The sequence below is a fragment of the Pyxicephalus adspersus genome, chromosome 9 (assembly GCF_032062135.1).
Source record: "Pyxicephalus adspersus chromosome 9, UCB_Pads_2.0, whole genome shotgun sequence".
Classification (NCBI taxonomy): domain Eukaryota; kingdom Metazoa; phylum Chordata; class Amphibia; order Anura; family Pyxicephalidae; genus Pyxicephalus; species Pyxicephalus adspersus.
Window position 1 is genome coordinate 26,761,489 of NC_092866.1, and position 23,782 is coordinate 26,785,270.

At 37.6% G+C, this 23,782-nt stretch overlaps 1 protein-coding gene across 1 annotated transcript in view; it reads left to right on the top strand.

Moving 5' to 3' along the window:
- LOC140338515 (neurexin-2-like) overlaps nucleotides 1–23,782 on the top strand; it is a 346,284-nt gene that overhangs the window by 235,123 nt on the left and 87,379 nt on the right. The window contains exons 9-11 of the mRNA XM_072422758.1: nucleotides 6,359–6,818; nucleotides 20,709–21,092; nucleotides 22,089–22,292. Of these exons, the coding sequence (XP_072278859.1) occupies nucleotides 6,359–6,818; nucleotides 20,709–21,092; nucleotides 22,089–22,292 (1,048 nt within the window). The remainder of the gene's footprint in view (nucleotides 1–6,358; nucleotides 6,819–20,708; nucleotides 21,093–22,088; nucleotides 22,293–23,782) is intronic.

Genomic DNA, 23,782 nt, shown 5'->3' on the forward strand with positions numbered 1-23,782 from the left:
TGAACAGTACTTTGGCCAGGGCGGATCCCTCCGCCTGTAGAGACAGACAAGCTGCGAGCAGGACAGCAGCCTCGGCCATGCTGCCTGTTACTGTGGCTGGGAACCCCAGGGACACCGCGGGCTCGCAGGGCGGGTAAGTTCCTTACAGTTGCCCTTTCCTTTTAAAAGCCTCTGCTATTTCGCACCTGATGGTATTAACCCCCCTAGCGGTATTCCTGAGTCACACTCAGGGTAGCTTTAAACTAAAAAAAACTCACTTACCTTGTTCTGACACTGTCCCCCGGCGTCCTGCTTGTCCCCACAGGTCCTGGGGACACATCCTCTTCCTCCGATCTCTAGCTGCGAAGTGCAGAGGCAAGATTCACAGGGTTTACCGGTGACGTCGGTCCATGCTTCGGTGCAGGCGGGAGGATCCCCAGGAAATTCAAATAATTTTGTATTGAATTCAATACAAAATAGCTGTATTGAGTCCAATACAAAGAAATATTTATATAATATATATATAATTATATTATATAATATTTATGCTACTGTATACTTACATTACATTGTACCTCTTTTTGCGTGGAAATTTGGACTGAATTAGACTGCTAGGGAAGTTAATCTGTTCCGTCATAGATATGCCCAAATGCTGGAGTTTATGAAAAATGTTTGCAGTTGCTTATTTAGTTATTTCTTTTTTGCCTCTGCAGTGCCTTTATGAATAATGAAACTTTGTTTTGCTTTTGACATCCTCCCACCATTCTGTAATATTTAAAATTTTGTTCATTTTGGCATTTCCACCCTTTGTATTCTGATGTAAATTCTTTTTTAAGTTTGGGATCCTCTAGAAGCTGGGTATTTAACTTCCAGACTCCTGGGCTTTTACATTTTATAGGCAGGTAAACAGTGACTGTTAAAATTTTTTGGTCAACCATGCTTGACTTTAAACTAGAAGTCTCTGAATCAGATACTGTGATGGCAGTGGCCAGGGTGGTGCTTTCTGTATCTGCGGAACTGGGGAAGGGAAGAGTATTAGTTGTATCAGACCCTTCCACAAGCCTACTCTTGTAGCTCCTCTTACAACACAGCTTGTCAAGAACTTTTGTCTCAATACCACCTTTCCTTTTTTTACTGGCTGTAGATAAATCCATATCCTCTTCCTCCCCACACTCTGCAGGTTTACCTGAAGGCTTCAGCCTTCCAGAGGACTCATCAGACGGCTAAGGGATTTATAGCTGGTAATAGGGCATTTGTTTGGGCTGACATATTCTCACATGGTGTCACATTTATCTAAGATAGTAGACTGGCCAGGATCGGGATGGCCTTTGTGGATTCCTCGGTCCGGGCTTCTGCCACTGACAGGACCTCCTCACCAGCTTGCTCCACGACCAATGCCCTCTCCTAGAGCCGCATGTCCAAGATCCAGTCACCTAAAACAGTGTCACATAAAGTTTCAACAACAGGAGTATCATTCTGCTTGAGCATATCAGCAAAGGTTCTCCTTGTTTTACAGTTTCTAAATTGATGCCCAGATATACCACAGCTATTCTCCTACTATACTACAGCTTCTTCTCTGATTCACTCTGACACCTCTCAGCCTTTCTTTCTGGAGGTGGATGCTTCCTCCATAGGAATTGGTGCGGTCCTGTCACAGAAGCATGTGTCTGGCAAGTTTGAATCCTGCTTTTTCTTCTTTAAAAAAATCTCTCCTGCTGAAAAGAACTACTCCATTAGAGACCACAAGTTATTTGCAGCGAAACTTGCCTTAGAAAAAATGGCCATCTACTAGAGGAAGCTTGTCATTGACCATATTCATGGATCACAAGAATCTGCAGTATTTGCAAAATGCCAAGCTCTGAGTCAGCTTCCCCCATTCACTGACTTGCATTCTCTGACAGAAGACATCAAACAAGCATTGTGAGTGTGCAGGCTCTGATTCGAAACCTGACATCAGATTGATCTCAGCAAGGCTCACAGCCATGGATCAAGCAAGAACCAGATGGGACAAGCATGTGGAACAATTTATAAGAAATCATCATGAGACACTCCAATCAGATTTTCTCAGTGCAAAGCCATGTGCAAAATCTTGATGACAGAAGTAGTATGGAATGTATATATTGTAAATGTATACTTGAGCAGCCTCAACAGTTTGTGGGAAGCCCCCTAACTCTCTGCTGCATTACAAACCATTCTCCATCCCCCGTACGGATCACCCACTCATTCTTCTGGAGCAAGTCTTGTTGCCTGTAATAGGACTGCTCAAGTTATACCCAGATTTTAGCCTGCCTCCGAGATGTCTAGAAGTATCAGAAGATCAATCACTCATACTTTAGAATGCTCGGAACTACCTTCACAGCCCTCAGAGAGCTAAAGACGGGGTGTCCCACCACAATCTAGAGGACAGCCACTGCCATTGGTAGGCCTGGATTAAACTTAAGTGAGTTTTTTTAATTGAGTTAGGCATCTTGGTCCCACTTGGCTGCCCAATCAAACAGTACATCCAGATCTGCATATAGACATCCTGTGTGGATGACATAGTTTGGTGGTATCTGCAAACACAGAAATGGTACTTTTAATCCCAAACTCTATATAATTTATAAAGATGTTAAACATTAAAGGTCTCAACACTGAACCCTGGGGTACACCACTAATAGCTCTAGACCAGACAGAGTATGAATTAATAATCACTACTCTCTGGATGCAGTCTTTAAGCCAGTTCTCTATCCATTTACAGATTGTTTTCTAAACCTTTTGACCCTAACTTCCATATTACCTGTTTGTGGGGTACTGTGTCAAATGCTTTTGCAAAGTCCAAGTACACTTCATTAACTGCTACTCCACTGTCTACCTGTTTACTTATTTTCTCATAAAAAGCCATCTTCGGTCTTTCTTGAATTAATGCTGACTATCATTTATTATACTATTTTCTAGGAGAAACTCCTCAATGTGGTTTTTTTCACAAACTCTCTAGGACATTTCCAAGTATGGAAGTAAAACTTAGCAGTTAGTAGTTACGTGGTAATGACTTTGCTCCCTTTTTCAAGATAGGAACCACATTGGTCTTACTCCAATCTATTGGTATCGTGCCAGTGATTAAAGAGTCTCTAAAAATTATAAACAATGACTTTGAAATAACTGAACTCAGCACCTTGAGAACACGTGGATGAAATACATCAGGTTCTGGTGCTTTGTCAACCTTAATTTTGTCCAACTGTTTCATATTCATTAATTTTGAGCCATTGTGGCTCATTTAAGGCAGTGACATTGCTAAGTAGTAATTTGGACTTCAGCTCTGCTATTATCCTTTGTGTACACAGAGCTTAAACAAAATGTTTAGTAAATCCGCCTTTTCTTTATCCCCAGTTACCAACACAGAGACATCCTTTAAAGGGTCTACATATGCAGATCTGATCTTTTTGCTCTTAATATATTTATACATTTTATCTCCTTTTTATATATTTTTTCAATTCTTCATAGTTTTCAAAAAATGAAGGTGCTTTGAGAGACACCCCTAATAATGGAAAATTTGCACTCCTAAAACTGAATGTTTTTATCTTTCCTGTTTACAGCTTACATTAAATTAAATCATATTATGCTCACTGCTACCCAGATTCTCTTTTACATGCTGCGCCACCATATTTGCTGCACCTGCAAATATGGTGGCTGTAACCTTCCATTTCTTTGTTATGCATGCTGGACATCTACCAGCTGTCTGGTTTTGATTTTACTGCTCATTTAAATATGTTCAAATGCTCCTACCCTAGAGTTTTTAGGATCTGATGTTTTTGACCCGATCTGCCAAGCATCTAATAGGTAACTATACTTTGTGCATTGGACTCCCCTTTGACTTCCCTCGGTCTTTTTGTCTATTGGTCTAGATTTTTTTTATTGTTTTCTATCCCAGGAACGAAAATCAAAAGAAATTCAGTTGAAAATTTTTACAAAGTTTGATTGATAAGGATCTGATAGAGTGGGATGTAGTTGGATGCCTGTAGTCATGCACAATATCACCTAGAAGTGAGATATTTAGAGGTGATGACTTACTATAATGGATTTTGATTTGTGAATGGTCTAATAGTATAATGAGATTAAAAGAATTAGGCCTGGGAAAGCTGCAAGCTTGTATTATCCCACCCTAACTCCAGCTACTGAACATTCATTTAGGTCGATCTCAGGAGAGGCTCCAAGAACAACACAAACATCAGGGGTAAAAGTAAGCACACCTACATCAGACAATCATCTATTGAAAAGGGCTCAGACAGGTTAGCTTTGACTCGCACCCTGATACCTGGTTAAAGTAAAACACCATGATTCCTGAATGCATCTACAAGATGCATCTACACCAAAGGCCAGCCTGTCAAAAGCCTTTTCAGCATCCATGGATAAAAAAAATTAACTCATGATTATATGGTCCCAGTAAGTCAGGCTGAGTGCCTTTGTTGTATGGTTCTTGGCTTCCCTACTCAGGGCAAAGCCTACCTAATCCACTAATTAAAGAATATGGGGCAAAAGACATTTCAACAAAAATGATGGCTTATGCAGCCAAACTACTTAGCACTAGGGGAGACACATTGAATGCAGAGTGCTGTGTCTGAACTACCTAAATAGCCAGGGGTGATTAGGAGGCTATTTCCTGATTGGCTAACAGGGAGGGGCAGTACTGAATAATTCTGAAAGAGCAGGCGCACCCAGGCTCAAAACTGTCTGCATATGCAAGAGAGAGGCGCCCGAACTGTAGCGAATAAGAGGTAAGTGTGACAATAATGACTTTCCTCCCTTTTTACTATTGGTACCACATTACCTGCACACCAATTCATTTGTGCCATGCCAGTAACTAAAAAGTCTCTAAAAATTAGAAAAAATGGCTTTGAAATAGCAGGGCTCAGCTGTTTGAGGACACATGGGTGTTATCCATCAGGTAATCCTGGTGTTTTATTGCATTAAAGGCTGTAGAATTGCTATTTGCATTTTGGACTTGACTTTCACCATTTTCCTTTCTGTACACAGAGCTAAAAAAGTAAAAAATCTATTAAGCGCCTACATGCTCAGGCATGCTTCTAATATAATTATATAACAACATTTTGGTGGGTTTGCCTTACTTTCTTTTGAAAACTGCCTTTCAGTTTGAATTTTTGAACATTTGATTTCCCTTTTACATATTTTTTTATATTATCATTTTCAAATGATGAAGGTTATCTTGTTTGTTATATTGTATTGTTGGAATGCCCTTTTTATTCTTTATGTTTTTTTTTTAAATTAGCTGAGGGCCACATAGGTTTGAATTTTAGCCTTTTAAACCTAATGCTCATGGGAATATATTTTGCAGTTCGTTTTTATGTAAAATGGACCTGAAACATTCCTATTTCTGTTCTGTGTTCCAGGAGGACAATACTCCCTCCCAGTCCAACTCATGTAAAGCTACCATTAACAATTTTTATCTTTTCTATTTTTGCTTCCTGTTTACAACTATATTCCTATATTACATTAAATCAAAATATAGTCACTGCTACCCAGATTTTCTTGTATATGTACATTTGTTATAAGGACCGGGTAATTTCTAGGTAAGGCTTCTATAAACTGTACCATAAAATTATCTTGTAGTAAATTTGGTAAATTTCCATCAGTTTGCTGTACCAGTAGTGCCATTACCCCAGTCAATATCAGGATAGTTAAAATCACCCATCACTACCACTGTCACCGCTTGTGCAACCCTTTCTATCTGTGCAAGTAGTTGATTCTCTATCTCTTCCCTAGTACTGGGTGGCCCATAGCAGATTCCAATACTTAACTGTGTACTATGCATCCCTTTTTGCAACTCTACCCACAATGTCTCAACATCATCACATGCTCCATCAACAATTTCTCTCATATTCACTTTCAGATTACCACTCACAGACAGCCACCACCACTTTTTTTCATGTTACTCTGTGTTTCTGAAAGAGAATATAGCCAGGAATGTTAAGCCCAGTCAATTGAAGAATAAAGCCAGGATTCAGAAATACCAACTATGTCCTAGTGCTTTTCATTCATTAAGGCTTCCAACTTCCTTATTTTGCTTGACAGATATCTAGCATTGGTGAACAGGCTCTTTAAACCTTTGCTGCCTTTACCAGCAGTGTTTGCCCAATCCTTTTGTTTTTCAGTACAAATAGCACCCTGCATGCCAATGTTTGTGCCTAACAAGGTAATTTTTAAAGTACAGTTATTGTTTAATGTGAAAACATTTAAGAGGTATAATATTTTAACTGACATGGTAAATACATTAGCGCAATGTCCTTTTCATATATTGTTGTTTAATCATATTTAGAATCAATCTGCATTTTATACTCCATAACCCTCTGTAATTCTTTCTTTTCTATTTTGCTCTCATCAAAAGGTTGTCTACAAAAATAATGATTTTAAACTCGAGCTGTCTCGTTTGGCTGCCGATGGTGATCCAAAGATGCGATTAAGTGGTGATCTTTTATTTCGCTGTGAGAATGTTCCTTCTTTAGACCCTGTTACATTTCAAATACCTGAGGCATTTTTGCGCCTTCCTCGTTGGGAAACCAAAAAAGCTGGATCCATATCATTTGACTTTCGAACCACAGAACCCAGTGGTCTTCTTCTTTTCAGTCAGGGAAGGCCACGTGTTGGTGGAAATACCCCAGGAGCAGTTGCCACTGGACGACCTGAAAGACCACCAAAAGCAGATTACTTTGCAGTGGAGTTACTTGAAGGAACACTCTATCTTCTTCTTGATCTTGGGTCTGGTGGAATTAAAGTAAAAGCAAGTCACAAAAAGGTCAATGATGGAGAATGGTGCCATGTTGACATCCAGAGAGATGGTAGAAAAGGTACATAATGATAAAATTGTAGTTATGTTTAACAGAAAATGTCTGTTTTTTTTTTACTTGGGAAAACTTTGCTTTAAATTTATATATTTTTAGTAAAATTATATTCTCTATAACAGCCTTATATCATCCAGTTTTAGGGCACTGGTTAGGTAAATATTTATTTAAAAACATATTTATTTAACTTTTCAAATTTGGTTTACATGTTTATTTCAATTTAAGAACAGATATGACTGTCAGGATTTTTGTATGTTTTTCACTTTTATTGCAGCTGCTCATTCATTCTTGGAGATGGATTTCACAGAAATACTTATGCATCTTTAACCACAGAGTAATTAAGGAATAACCCCTTTAAAGCTATGTACACATGTCAGATGATTGTCACCTGAGAACAGCACAATTTGGATAACAATTATCAGATAAGTGTGCAGTGGACCCTTAAAGTCATTGATCAATCTGCCAAACAACTGATAAGAAATGACTACTGTGCTTTGCCTGTTCCCCATCCCCTCTCCATAGAACAGAACAGTGCTATGTGTACAGCGTTCATTTGTTCATCTGTCACTGGAAATTATCACAAAATATTGCAGTTACAATGATCTTCACTTTTCTGATGTTTTTAAAGGGGCCTAACTGTGCAACTTAAATTTAGGTAATTGAATTCCCTTCATAAAAGTTTCCTACAGGAGTACATGAGTGTAACTGCGCCAACCAACAACTACCATTATGTTGTAGTTCCTTTGCCATCCACAAGCAATCATATAATTACCTGTCCAAGATCCAGCAAGTTGTAATCTGTGGAACCCCATCATTGCTGCACAGTTGCACAATCTTATTAAGGTTAACTTTACATGAACTATTTCCCCAGCATTAAAACACCTCATTTAAACATCAAGGTTTGAAATTTATACTCATTCCAATGTGCATTTGTTGACATCACATTTCTGAGTGTTAAAGAAAATGCACTGTGTGGCATTAAAACGCCTATAAACATTTGCTGCTTTAAACAACCTGCTTTAAAATGCCTTGAAGTGTTTGTGTAATATCACTCAAAACAATATTTAAATGTGGTACAAGCCATTAAAAAAAAATTAAAAATGTCAGTGGAATGAGCACTGTACAGATAGGGCTGATCTATGGATATGGGATTGTGAGGAAGGAGTAAAGCACCTCACTGTATCTTCTTCATTGAAAACAGCAGAAAAAAAGTAGCAGTTAGCATGATAGATCACTAAATAATGTAGAAGGACAGTTGTATGCTAGATATTCACCCAAGAAGATCACGAACAGTTGTCTTGGAAGACAAAAATCCCATGGCTGTATACAGCTTTAGTCTGGTGTCAGACTTAAAGAAATTAGGAACATTGGCAAAAAAAATTAAATCAGGGCCCTCCTTGCTGGAATACTGAAGGTCCTCTACCATGACCCAGTTCACAGGAAACAAAATACTAATTCTGATTTTCTACATTTTTATTTAAATCACCTAACATTTAAACATATTTATTGTGAGGGTTCATTGAGGAGAGACAGAGAAGAATACCGATACCCATAGTCAGCATGTTACACCTAAAATATACATACAAACATACACACAGCCTTTCATTACATTGACATAAAAATATCTGCCCCATATATACAATCACAGTCCCCCCCCCCCTTCATTCCCAGGATACTTTTAGATAAATTAGAGGACCTCTCCCTTTCCTGTAATATAAACAGTGATGAAAATGGAACCTGGTATTGCTTAGTCTTGCCTTCTGCCAGAGCTAAAGTTTGCAACATATGTAATTGCTGCCAATACAGCAGCTCTTCAGGAACAGCTCCTGCTCTTCTGAAAAACCTTCCACATTTCCACAAACAGATTATGATGAGTTAGCATAATTATTTGTTACCACAATCTCTGACTGGATGAATGGGATAATGTCACAGTGTCTCAGGGCTGGATGAAGGAATCTAGGGAGCACATTCATTTTTACCCTGCCCAACCAGGATCGGGGGAGGCAGACCATTTGGTGATCCGCAAATATTTGTTTCATTAAGAGACCATAGTAAATGTTATATAGTTGTTGAGGTCTGGAGGTGAGTGTTATGCCTAGGTACGGTACGGTAAAGCTGCTGTATGCCACTCCAGATCAAAGGCTTGTTTCAGGAAAGAAATGGTGGCTCATTGCCATTGATTTGGAGTGGTTAACCTGTGGGGCTGATACACCTGCAAATTGTTTAAAGATTTTAAATAAATCAGAAATAGTTATTAGTGGTGAAGTGATGTACATCAGGATGTCATCAACGAAAAGGTTGTGGAACACTTGTGTTCCACCCCTCCACATGTGATCCCTCTGTGGCTGGTACGTATTGCTATCGCTAGCGGTTTAATTGCCAGGGGAGAGAGGGGGCAACCTTGCCTGGTGCCCTTTTTGATGCAGAATTTTTCAGATAAAAAGCCCACCAAGGAGACTTATGCTTCAGGAGACCTGTATAGTTTAGACAGGATCCGCAAAAAGGTACCTTCAAAGTTCATACAACCAATTACGTAAAATAGGTATTCCCTAAACAGACTGTCGAATGACTTTTGGAGGTCTATGGATTAAAGCATGGCTCTCCTGGTTAAACTCCTGGTTTGATCGGGAGCTTGGCAAAATGGTATGAATCCAACCTGGTTAGGATGGATATAGCTGCTGTGGAAAGAGTTCAAGAGGAGGGAGATTCTCACCCTCCCACAGGGCGTTAAAGTACCCAACTAGGTTGGGGCCATACATACTATTTTCTCTTTTTAACAAACTTTTTGTAGAAGGCGTTTGGGAAACCATCAGGACCTGGTGCACTATTAGTTTTGAGGTATTTCAGTACCTGCAAAGTCTCCTCTAGAGAAAAGGGTTCTTTTAATGTTTGCCTTTGGGCTGCTTTAGACAAGTTCAGACATCTCATGAACTCGTCAGCCACCGCTGTAGAGAGCGGAGAGTTTGCATCATACAGTCTATGATAAAATGCACTTAACTCCAAAATTGTTTTGTGTGGTCCTACCAGTTCGAGTCCTAATTTTTGCAAAGCGTAAGATTTGGGTCGTGGAATCAGTTTGTTGACTAGAAGTTGACCCTGTTTGTCTGACCAGGTGAAAAACCTGTGGGCCAAACCCTGGAGAGATTTTTCAGCTATGGTTGTCAGGCAGAGATTCATTTATGCCTGCAAGACGTAATGCTAGGTATATTGAGTGCAAAATAGTTGTCAATGGCAGTCTAAATTTCAATGCCTTGTAACTTATCTTGCAATACACTGCAATTTATTCTAAAGTGGAAACCAGATTGCATATCTTCCAAGGTGGGGAGTGTAACTACCACAGGGTCATGGTCAGAACAAGTTGAGGAAAGAATGTGGGTGCTCGTGACAAGGGGGACTGAGTGGGTTGACATGACTATGTAGTCAAGTCTAGAGTAGAGCTGATGGGCTGTGGAATAATGTGTAAAATCTCTGGCTGAAGGATTAAATTCTCTTCAGATGTCGACCAGGTCATGTTGGCGCAGAAGATGTGCCAACCTGTTGCTCTACTTTGGGGAATGTTTATAATAGTGATGTCCCGATTTGTCCAACATCCGATCAAGGGCCCCATTAGAATCTTCTTGAAAAGTCATGGTTCCCTGAACTTTGGGTAAAGCCCGGGTGAGCAAATCATGAAAGAATGCCAATTGGCTAGTATTAGGGGCATAGTATACAATAAATGTGACCAGTTGACACGATATTGATCCTATCACTATTAAGGACCTCCCCTCAGTATTTCTCACCACCTCCAACTCATGGAAGTTCAAATATTTGGCCAGACACAAAGTCACCCCACAGTGATTTTTCCTAGCATTTACCATGTAAAACTGAATGTAGTGTTCGTGAAGATACAAATTTGCAGAACTCCTGATAAAATGGGTTTCTGCAAGAGAGGCAGGCAGGGGGGAATTGGGCCCTTAAAGGTTGTGAGATACTATCTGAAGGGAGGTAGGAGATTTGTCTGGGACTTTACTCATGACAGGCCTGGAAGAGGTATCTTGCCTATTAGCCATATGAGTGTGGATTGAAGTCACCTACGCGTGGCATGGACTAGGGTTAGGAAGGAAAAAAGGGAGGAATCATACTAGTAAAATAGCAAAAAACATAATAAAAAACACACATTCAAAATGGAGAGACTGCCGAGGCCCCAGGGGAGGAGCCCAGACACACCCCAGGTGAGTACACCCATGGAAGACTCAGATGGACACCCACTCAACAGGTCTCCAACCCATGGTCGCATATGGGAGGGCATATCCAAGGCACAGATATGTGAAAACATTTTTGCAGCAGCAGCAAATTTAGAACAATACAAGGCAATGCATAACTAATAAACAACAGAGCACTCGGCCGAGCAGCTAAGGTGGTGCTCCAATAGGTAAAGATAAAGTGAAGGTATGACAATCCCTTCTTAGCAGAACAAACTAAATTTAGGGTGCATTATGAAATTCTATACTATCTACTAGAGATCAAAAACAAGGCCCTTATTCAATCACATGACTTAAAACACAATATGGGAAATGCAACCCATAACCTTCACAATCAGTTGGGAATGGACCAAGCACCAGGATCTGACTTCTGAGTCTGGAAAAATCCAGGAAAATCCAGGAGTTGAGTGGTGATGTAGCCATCTAGGTGACATTCACAGGGATAGGCAGACAGCACTAGATCCAAGATCTGTGATCAATGCCTTTAGGTTGGGTGCTTGTGCTTATTAGTTCTGGTGACTTTAATTCAAAGAGGGTACAGTGGAGCTTGGGAACACTCTGGTGGTGAATCAGTGGAAGCATCTTTATGTAGAAGACCTACATCAAATAGCAACTTTTGGCCATCTGAAAAACTTGAGAAGGAGAATATTTTGCTCTGATATTGGAAGATTAGGCGTAAAGGAAAGGCCCATTGCTAGGTGATTTCTCTTGCAGTCAAAAGTTGAAGTTGGAGTTTTACTACACATTGACGTTGGATGTTCAGAGCCGCAAATATCTGTACTAGAGAACCCTCCATCAGCAGCTCTGAATGACCTTTGACCACTAATGATTGCCTCTTTTTTTGAGAAATAGTGCGGTTTAACTATAATATTCCTGGGGGGGCATCTTTTGGCCAAACATAGAGATCTGTGAACCCGGTCTAGCACCAACATATCTTCAGAGCTATCAGTCAACAGCATATGCATAAACTTTTTGGTAGCTTCTTGTACATTACGAATAGATTTGGGCAGACCTTTAAGATATTCATTGCTGATTTGCTGGATCACCCAGGTTTACCCACAATAATCTATCATCTACAGCCTTGGAGAGCTTCATATAAATCTAAATTGTGTTTGTGTTCATTAAAATAAATTTTAGAATGTATTCATTGTATATTACCACATTTGTGCATTGTGGTTCCATTATTGTAGAATCGTACCTCAAAGCACCTTTACAACCCACCTGTGTTGCAACACACCTAAATGTATGATAATGCACTGTAATGCTTTGCAGTGTGCTGCTTTACTAATGTGTTGTGGTGCATTATTAGCCAATTCAAATGAATGGACTTCCCTTACAAAGTGACAAGGAATAACAAAATGACAAGAAATTCCCTTACAAAGTAACAGGAATAACATATACTGGTATACATACAATAAGTAACAATTTACATACATATTATGCATCCTATAGTGCTTGGGAACATGTATATAGTTGTTACAAATAATTCTATAAAAATAAAACTTTAATCTGTTAAGTGTTCTAAGAAATCTAATTAGCACACAAATTACAAAATATATATCTTCCTTCTATCAAAGAAAAAGAAAGCGACCATCTTTACTCGTAAAAGGGGAATGGGTAGAAACTAAATATAACATCTTTACTCGTAAAAGGGGAATGGGTAACAACTAAATATAACATTTAAAAAAAAAAGAAATCGTATTCTAGTATATTGTACTGTTATACATGGCTTGGTAAATATGTGAACATTTAATTATAGTCCAAGAACCCCAAGTTTCAGAGAACTTGCTTATCCTATCCAAGCTGATAGCTCTTGCTTCCTCTATTAAATAAATATAATGTACTTTGTGTAGCCAAAGCTGTACAATAAGTATAATATGTGAATACCAAAACAAAGGAATAATGCTATGAGCTGCATTAAGGAGATGTAGCATTAAAGATTTCATATATTTCTTCAAAGACATTTTGTGCAAATGTAATAAACAAACCTCTGGTCCTAATGGTATTGCTGAACCAGTAATTTGTTGGCTTAGGTTCGGTACTTCCCTCCAAAAACCTTGTATCCGGAGACAACTCCACCAGTTATGGATTATTGTGCCAATATCAAAGCCACACCTCCAACATGCATTAGATTTCTGTGAAAGAAATCTATGTATCTTATCCAACATCCAATACCAATAAGTAAGTATTTGATATGAATTTTATTGCAACTTACTACTTATGGAACACTTATGCGCCATTAGGTACAATCTGTCCCATTGATCATCCATTAACTTTAAATCAGGTCCCTGTTCCCAGGTTCTCCAAAATCTTTGTGAGCAATTTGGTATGTATTGGTCAAGATATTTGTACATAAGGGAAGCGGTATGCTGAATAGGTACATTATTAGGACAGGACTGCTCAAACACCGATGGTCGGAGTGGGAGTTTCAGCTCAAGATCCAAAGATCTGATATAATGTTTGATCTGTAAATATGACCACAAAGGAAATTCTTTTTCTCCTTGCATCATTTCTTTCAACTCTAATCTATCCAATATCTTTCCTGATTTGTAGAAATCACATATTTTTGGTAAGGATTCTAACTTCCATCCCTTCAAAAATCTACTATCTAATCCTGGTTTAAAATCAGTATTTCCAACTAGTTGTGTTAGTAAACCTGGTGAGAAAGCTATTTTTTTCTTCTTTATTATTCTCTTAAATAGGGCTATCGTCCCTATCATAGGATGTTTTTTAACATGAGTAGGTAAACAATGGGTCTCCAACCAAGTGGTGGAGCCCAAATCCATAGTACAAACTTCGCCTTCTAAATTTACTCAATCTTTACAATATGAATAGCAATTCAAGTCTAAAAACCTGGCTAAACTAATTACTTGATAATATTGCCGTAAATTGGGAAATCCTATACCACTTTGAGCTTTTGCTTTAGTCACAATAGCATAACTTATCCTTGTTGTAGGAACCTGCCATAAAAAACTGGTAAGAAGCGACTGCAGTTTAATAAAAAAGATGTCGGAACAAACACTGGTAAAGTCCTAAAAATATACAGCAATTGGGGGAGCACATTAATTTTTTACTATGGCCGCTCTGGCAAACCAGAAAAAAAGGTTTACTGTTCCATCGTTGCAAATACTCCCTAATTAATATCAGTAATGGTGCGTAATTCTTGTCATAAAGGTCAGTCACCCGTTTAGGAATTTGGATACCTAAATACTTAAAACTGTGGGATTCCCAAGAAAAAGAGAATGTTTGTTGTAGAGAATGAACCACCTGCTGTGGTAGAGATACATTTAGGGCAGCAGATTTATTATAATTTACCTAAAAATTGGAAGTTTTTGTGGAATTTATTCAGTTCCTTGAGTAGGATCGAAATAGAACTTTGAGGTTGTGTACAGAAAAATAGCAGGCCATCTGCATAAGCTGCTGTTTTAAATTCCTTATTTCCAATTGTAAAACCTCTGATGTCCCGGTTCAAATTTTACCATCCTGATAACAGATTCCAAAGTCAAGATAAAAAACAATGGGGACAAGGGGACACCCTTGCCTTTACCGTTCTTGATCATTTTCTTATCTGAAAATATCCCATTCATTTTAACTTTCAATGTTGGCAGATACTACAGGGTTTTTAACCAACACATCATGTGCTCAGGAAATTCTACATATTGGAGGGTTTCTAACATGTAGTCCCAGGCAACACTATCAAAAGCCCTTTGGTGTCAGTAGATAGGATCATTCCCTTTATGTTTCTGGATTGTACCCAATGAATTATGTTAATGGCCTTGATAGTATTATCTCGTGCTTGGTGACCTGGCATAAAGCCCCCCTGGTCCAATCCTACTATTTTAGATATAGAGGCCAATATTTGGTTACTAAGCATTTTAGCTAATAATTTAATATCTAGATCAGCCTATAATTTGTACAGTAACGTGTGTCTTTCCCTGGTTTTGGCAGCGCAGTGATATGGGCCTCCAATAAACTATTTATTGCTTTCAAGAGATGTGGGGTCAAAATAGAGGTAATTGTTTTATAATAAAGGTTTGTAAAACCATCTGGTTCTGGCCTTTTTCTGTGTTTTTATTTGGGCTACAGCCAATTGTAATTCCTCAGCTGTATATGGTTGTTCAAATCCTTCCACTTCCTCCTCCGAAAGAGTACAAAATTGACTGTATATTAAATATTGCCGCAGCAATTTTTGACTTGTTGTATTTTGGGTATTGCTTTTATTTTTAAGGAAAAGATCCTAAAGATCTGTATAATAATTATAAAAACATGCCATATTTTTGACTGTGGGTAGTCCTTCCATTGGGCATCAAAAGCTCAAATCTGTGGTTTCACACTTACCTCTTCCTAACTAAATCGCAGGTGTCTCTCTCCTGCGCATGCGGGCAATTCTGGCTTGCTTGACCCCGGCCTTTCTTGACATTCTTCTGCCTTGTAATTTGGTAGCGTGTATCCTCTGCCCACCCTGGTGTGCCCAAGGACCGCAACCGGGCGGTAACCAGCAGCTCAACATCCTCACCACTAGAGGCTCTGGAGAAGACCTGGTTGACGCTTTGACCCTGATTTATTAAAGCTCTCTTAGGCTGGGGAGAATACACTTTCAGAAGTGAAGCTGGGTGTTCCATAAAACATGAAATGGATTTTTGAAATCCTTTGCTATTTGCTAGCAAATGTTTTGAATCCTGGACCAGATCCATTTCAGGTTTGCTGGATCACCCACCTTCACTTCTGAAAGTGTATTCTCTCCAGCCTTGGAGAGCTTTCATAAATCAGGGCCTTAGACTCTGGACCTTGGCCCTTCTCAGGGCTCACACCACTTTTCTGCAATCCTTAGTGCCCCCTTGTGACCCTGTCTCCGCAAGCGTGGCATATGGGAGGAAGCTTGAATTCCCATTGGGCTTTAGCCAAGAATTTGCCAGTTCTATTACTTTCCACATAATATAGCTTTGTTCAGAAAAAAAAGGTAATTCTTTTAGCATTCTTCTTAATGAATACCTTTAGTTTTATTCTTGCCTGATGTAAGTCCCGTTCAGACTGCTGTGTTATGGATTTGTTATGTGCACTTTCCAGTTCAAATATTTTCCTTAATAAAATATTTAACTTTTTACTCTCCTATTTTTTCTTTTGAAAGCCTATTCTGATAAGTTCCCCTCTGATAGCACATTTATGCGCTTCCCATATGGTCATAGGGTGCAAAGTATCTCATTTAAATATGCGGATAAGTTGTTGTCAATTGTTTTTTACAAGATTGGGTCAGTTAATAAAGTTGGGGTTAATCTCCAGCTCCAGTTTTGGTGTCTATTCTGAAACCATGACATAATAAAGGTATTTGGTGCATGATCAGAGTATATTGTGCCAATATCCGCAGAATCTACTCTAAATAGATCTGACTGTGTAAGGAAAAAATAATCAATCCCTGAATATTTCTTATATACTGCGGAAGGTATAATCTCTTTCGGATGGACATAACACTCTCCATCCAACAGTTGTAATGATTGTAGGTAGCATTCTTTTCATTTTTAAGCACCTTATAGGGAACTGAAGATTTCCTATTGGAGGTATTTAAAGTGTATTGAAAGGAATGTTAAAATCACATCCCATAACCACAAACTCTTGAAGAGCCATTACAACTATTTGAAGAAAGGCCAATTAACCACAATTTGGAAAGTACACATTCACTAATGTAACTTCTTTACCTTCTATATGTCCTAATAGGAATATGTATCTACCCTCTGGGTCAATGTGCATATGAACCTGTCATGTAAAACCAATCAGTAAAATTGATACTCCTTTAGTCTTGGAAATTGGATTAGTGGCATGATATGCCTGTTAGAAATATGGATTAGTCATCTTGGGTTTCTTACGTGTTTTAAAATGTAGCTCCTGGAGGAAGGCAATAGAAGCTCTAGCTTGTAGAAGCTAAAGAACCTTTAAGATCATGGACATTTTTTCTGGGCTAGGAAGCCTTTTAACATTTCAAAAAAAAAATACCGACGTAAGTGCTTCCAAACCTACTAAATTCTGGTATGCCATGGTAATTCTTGGATTATCACTAACCATAAAAAAAGGGATAAGACTAATGTGCTGGTATACCACAAAAATAGTTAAAGTTCATAAGAACCAAAGAACTGAACAATGCTAAATGTATATACTTACGAGGCCAGTCCTTTACAAAGGTTTTAGGGTGCAACACGTTATCCTCCAGTGATGGGAGGAGGAGGAGGCCAGCACTCGGTCAAACTAGTATAAAAATCAAAAATTGTTTACCTTTCAAGAAGTTAGTACTAACAAAGAAAATATTGACAATCTACTCTCTGCTAAATAGGATATCATCACTTCAGACTTTAAAGCAAATATAGTGGACAAGCTTAACCATATATAGTAAATTATATAATAGGCTTTAGACTCTCAAAATCACGTATTAACAGTATAGATACTATGATTAGAAACTCAGGAAAAAAAACAAAATAAATTAATTGCTACTAGAAACCTTCATCATGTCAATCATCAGTTAGTCTGAATTATTATTCCAAATAATTGTGTAAAAGGATTTTCGAGTGAGTCTTAAATGGTATACATATGGGTAGGATTCTCACGGACTTCCCGCAGGAGAAATTGAAGAAACTTTTCCTGGTAGTGCATTCAGCGCTGTATAAAAGTCTTGGTACCATTCAGGTACTTCTACCTCAGGAATTTGAAGTGAAAGGCAAAACGCAGGTAGATCCAAGGTGAGCATAAAAAAACTGGCTTTTCATTCCAAGTAGCCTGTAGACAAAATGGGAATCTTCACCTGTACTTAACACATGCAATATGGGTTTCAGGGCCCTCCTATTCATGAGAGTCATAGGGGATAGATCTTGATACAGTGATATTTCAGCTTCATTAAAAGTCAGTTGTTGGCTTTGCCTAGCTGCTGCCTATATATCTTCTTTCAGAGAAAGACTTTGTAAACAGCCTACAACATCTCTCGGCGGGAGATAATCTGGGCCTCTAGGTCTGTGTATCCTAATAATTTCAATGGCAGTCTCTGTGGATCTTTCATGTAAATTATTAAATAAAGATCTCACTGCTGTTCTGGTAAAACCGTTTTAGGCAGTCCCTTAATTCTCAAATTATCTCCTGCTTCGGTTATGATACTTTTCTGTTCATTTCCAATAGATGGTCCTGATGTGAGGTGACCGTCTTCTCCAGGCAGGTTATTGCATATCCATGACTTTTCCCTGTCTAAGCAACTCCTTCCAATTTTGCAGTGAGAGCGGAGAAGTTGCTTTTGAGATCTGTAATTGCCGTGTGTAGCGTGGCTTTTAGTGGTGGTTAGATCTGCCAGTAATACCGGTGCCTGTGTCTCACTGTCGGAGTGATCAGGTTCCCCTTGATGGCAAGAACAAGTCTAATCGAGTCTTCAGCCAGCAACTCGGGTGCCATATTGGATCTGGCTTCCTCCTGCAGTTCAGGTTCCTAGCAGGAAAATATTCAAGCAGATTTTGGGATTGTGATCCTGAAATCAATCGCTGCTGTTTTGCAGAAAGAGTCCCCTTCAAATTTTTGCCCATTTTGTGTGGAATCAGCTTGCCAGTCTTTTTTTTCTATTTAGCAGAATCAGAGCCTTCCAAATATGCTGCAATTTTGCTAGGCATGCCCCTAGCCACGCCTCCTGAGTGGACTTCATTTAAGGACATTTGTGTTGTTGCTGTTCATATAATGGTGTACCTTCATAAATTAGGAATTTAGGGTCAATTGGGTGGTACAAAGTCACTTTCTTTGACATGATTTTTTAACCCTCAAAGCTCTTCTGCCTTTGCTATTAGACCTAATAAAGTGGAACCCTTTCAGGAAGAGGTTTTCTGCCTCTGCTGTGACATCTAATTCATGATTTAGAAAGGGCCTTCTGCCTCTGTTATGAGACCTAACTCATAGTTTATGCAGAACCCTTGGTGCCCTCTTATTTATACATCCAGCCGAACATGCTGGAGCAACATTAGTTGGCTTTCTAGATCACGTCCTCTTTAAGAAACAAGAGCATCATCAAAAAATTGTATCAATAGCAGAAATGTCAGGAGGGTTTTTTTCAGGTATTCTGAATATTATTACAATTTAATTCTGATTATTGCCAAGCCTTGTTATGTATGATTATAAAGAAAAGATAGAGAAGTGAATAGACTATTTACGGCAAATAAAAACACAAATATTTATTGGTCAATGATTATAGTGGTCTTATTGCTAACATAGAACTACTATTCTAAGAGGTGAGCAAATCATAAACCAAAATTGAAACAAATAGCAGTGTTTATACTCTGTGAAAGGTGATCTAAATTCTAGGCTTGTCTCAAGCACCCAACGCATTTTGCCAGTGTGGCTTCTTCAGGATTGTTGAGATCACAGAAATGTAGAAATAATAACAATAGCTGACAAATAAAAGAAAATAGTATAAATATATATAGGGTGTGAAAAATCATTAAAACATTCCATACACTATCGAAAAAAGTATCAGTTTAATAGAGATAGGTAATATATACAACAAGGATACATAACTACTTAAATGTAATCACTGTGCTTTAAAACCAAAGAAAGGGGTACCAGAGAAATATCCACGCCAAAGTACCCTCAAGGATCATACTAAAGGTGAGCGGATAATAAGGAAGATCAAATACATGTATAGATGAGAAATCAAGAGGATTTGAAAGAAGATTTATGTAATATATGATAATGTACTTACTTAAGAGACTGTGGGCGAATGATAGTTTTCAGCAGTATTGGTTACTTTGAATAAATCTGAGTATTGATTGGTATGATGGTGTGGGTAGATGATAGCTGGGAATGTATAAAATGGATAATGAATAACTAATATAGGGTAAGGTGGGGTCCCAAATGTTAATACGTTATTGTTCTAATTACCAAAAGGGTGTACTTACTTTCTCAATTAAGAAACAGCTCAAAATAATGTTGATATCACTTGATAGGATGATACTAAAAGGTATGAAGGAAAGAGATGGATTTAATTCTTCGAGTTGAAATGCAGCAATTAATGGGTTAATTGGATATACCTAGTGTTAGCCTGGAATGGCTGGATAAATCACACCCTATATATATTTACACTATTTTATTTACTTATTTTATTGTGTTTATTTGTATTTGTCAGCTATTGTTATAATTTCTCTATTTCTGTGATCTCAACAATCCCCTGAAGAAGCCTCACTGGTGAAACGCGTCAGATGCCTGAGACAAGCTTAGAATTTAGATCACTTTTCACACACTTTTCACATCATTGACCAATAAATGTTTGTATTTTTATTTGCCCTAAAAAGCCTACTCTCTTCTCTATACTTTCTTTATAACCAGACAAAAAAATTGTATTTTTTTTGTACCTCATTTGAATAATGAACCAGGAACAATTAAATTATCTACTCCCTCCTTTCATAATTTTAATGATGCCGACCCCAAATCATTACAAGTCATTACATGGTCTGGCACTCAATGAATCTGAAATAGAGACTGACCTATTACATGTTGTAAATAAATGTATCTATATTATATGCACTCATTTTTTGAATGTATATTGTGTTATTGATTTCTAATACAAGTTTGTTTGTCAACAATAAAGCCAACTTTTCTTTGTTTTTAATTTCTACTCATTTAAGTAATGTTTATTTGTTCTCAGGTTCCATTTCAGTTAACAGTCGAAATACACCCTTCCAAGTTGGGGGAGATAGTGAAATTCTTGACCTTGAAGGGGATATGTACCTAGGTGGTCTTCCAGAACCCAGAGAAGATCTTCAATTACCCCCTGAAGTATGGACAGCCTCCCTTGGATTAGGATTTGTAGGTTGCATAAGGGACCTTTTTGTGGATGGAAAAAGCAGAGACATTCGACAGCTGGCTGAGTTATCTGGACCTGCAGGTGTTGCCCCTTTCTGTACTCGAGATACTCAACGGCACTGTACTAATTCTCCATGCAGAAATGGAGGACAATGCAGAGAAGGCTGGAACCGTTTCATTTGTGACTGTGTGGGGACAGGCTACCTAGGGGATACATGTGAGAGAGGTGAGATTATTTTCTAAACATCAAAACAAAATTGTAAATAAACTGAATTTGACAAATTTGATATATTTATAAATGGTTCAAAAATGTTAATGGTAAATTAAAATATTTTTTTTAAATAGTTCTACTTTCTGGCTAGCAAGATTATTTGCTAATTAAATGTGTGTTTTGTTACATTTATGGCCCAGTCACATACAACTTTCTCTTACTAGCTATAAAATGAAAAGAGTTTAGGCAATGCCACTTCTAAAATGTTCCATTTGGTTAAGTAAATTAAATAATATGAACTTAACTCTGATTTAATATTGACTAACTACAGAAGGCAGATTTTTTTTAAATTTAAAATGTATTGATTTAAAGGTCTGCACCTTTTCTTTGTGTAGTGGTTTGATTTAATACATTTCATACATTTTTTTGTCAATAGCCCCCTTAGAATTATACGGAGAAAAAGGTTGACGTGTTTAATACTTATTTCCCCCACTACATCACTGATAAAACAAATATTTTTATCTTTTTGGTTTCAGTATCATAAGTAATAACAGTTGTTGGCACATCAATAGGTCTATAGCTGAAATATCAAATTTTTTTGAAATGTTTTCTTTTTTTGTTTGGCTAAAGTAGCCAAACAATTGGTAATGTTCATGAACCTAAAACGGGGAAATCATTCCTTGAAACACAAATGACCAATTGTGCCCACTAAAAACACTGAATGTGAAATAAAATAGTCAAAATACAAAAAATTAGGAACATTTAGTTGTGAAAGTCACATTAAAAATGTATTTTAGGTAAAAATAAATAAAAGAACATCCCTGGATAGGTTCATTAAAAGAAAAACACCAATGTTATAGCACAGTATCATCAAATAATGTTAATCTCTTACATAATAGTAAAATGTCTACAATTGAAAAAACTGGAACAATAAAATATTAGTAAATTCAAAAATACCTTATTATGGCTACCACTTGTGCCTTTCTGTTCCATTTATGTTTTCCTTATTAGAAGCTGCAGTCTTGAGTTACGATGGCAGTATGTACCTCAAAGTCTTGCTTCCTGGAGTCACCCACACAGAAGCAGAAGATGTTTCCTTACGTTTCATGTCTCAACGAGCATATGGGCTTCTTCTGGCCACCACTTCTAAAGAGTCTGCAGACACTCTGAGACTAGAATTGGATGGAGGAAAAGTGAAACTGACAGTGAACCTAGGTAACAAAAGAATGATACCATTCCTAAGAAAACAATGACTAAACTAATGGCAGCAATCACAGAGACATAATAATACAGTTTACACCTATTTAATAATAATTCTATTCGTACACCTTTTTAAAATAGGTGCTGTAAGCTAGCACAAAAATCTAAATCTGTGTTGTTCTGAAATTAAAAAGAAAAGTGCAGAAATATTACCACCAGTATTATGAAAAAGGAATTTAACTCTGAGAAACATTGCACCAAGTTTTTAAAGCTCTCCAAGTATAAATAAAATAGACTATCATAAGAAAACCTGGGTGATCCAGCAAACATGGAATTGATTTTTTAAAAATCATGTGCTATATTAGTTGCAAATGTTTTCAGTTTTGGAGCAGATCCATTCTAGATTCTTCCATAATAGTCTCTTCTCCACTCTAGCAGAGCTTTAATAAAGCCGACCCATTGTGTATGGATTTCTGCTGATGTCAAAAGCCATAATTGCTGTAGCCCCGAATTGATATTCGTTATCCCACTATGCCTTTGCCATCTCTATAGAAAAGGAAATACTATTTAATAAAAACTTTGTTCATATTATGTTCGGATGTTGTATTTCCTTAATTGAAGAGCATATAACATTTCTCATAATGACAGGTGATTTTACCCATAACTTTTTTGTTACTGACTAAATTGAATCAGCTTAGAGGAGAAAAGGTATGTGCTTAGCCTGAAAATGAAGATTAGGTTCAAGAAATTAGAAACAACCACAACCTTTTCACTTTCTGACAGTAATGAGGGAAGAGTAAATACACTCTTTTAATTTACTTGTGCGTTTAACTTGAATTCTTACTAGTTGGGTCTTTTCACAACAGGATATTTAAATTATTCACAGCAATAGTCTTAAACATATGTCCATATAAGCTGTATATAACTAAAGATTTGTACTCCAAATGCATGAGTACGAGAGTATGTGATTCTTAAATTTGATCCCATTTTGATTCCCATTTGAAGCCCTATTCAACTCGCATGTCCACAACTGAGGCTAATTAAGGTGTTCTGTTTAGTTGTAGACCTAGGTATATAAATGGGAACAAAATCAATTTTGGTGATAATGATTGTCTTTTCTTATTTAATCCACACATTTATTAACTTATATTTTTATAGGTTTTGCAAGTTTTGAAAAACATCAATTTAATCACCATCTTGAACATATTGCCACATTTAACATCCCCTTTCACCAAAAAATAAGTTCATCCCTTTTATGCTCTACTTTGAAAATGTAGAATGGGATTCTATGAAAAACTGCTGAGTTTTTTTTACAAACGGCTTTTTGAAAAGTAAATAAAGTTTCACAACTTTAAAGATTTTGCTTCTATTCTCCATTTTAGAAGCATGCTCCTACTTTGATGAATCACACATAATTACAGTGGGAAACAAAAAAGTTTATTATCCCACCCAACACCCAACAAAAACCTTTGGGTGCCAGGACTGAAACCAGAACTTTAGGTCTG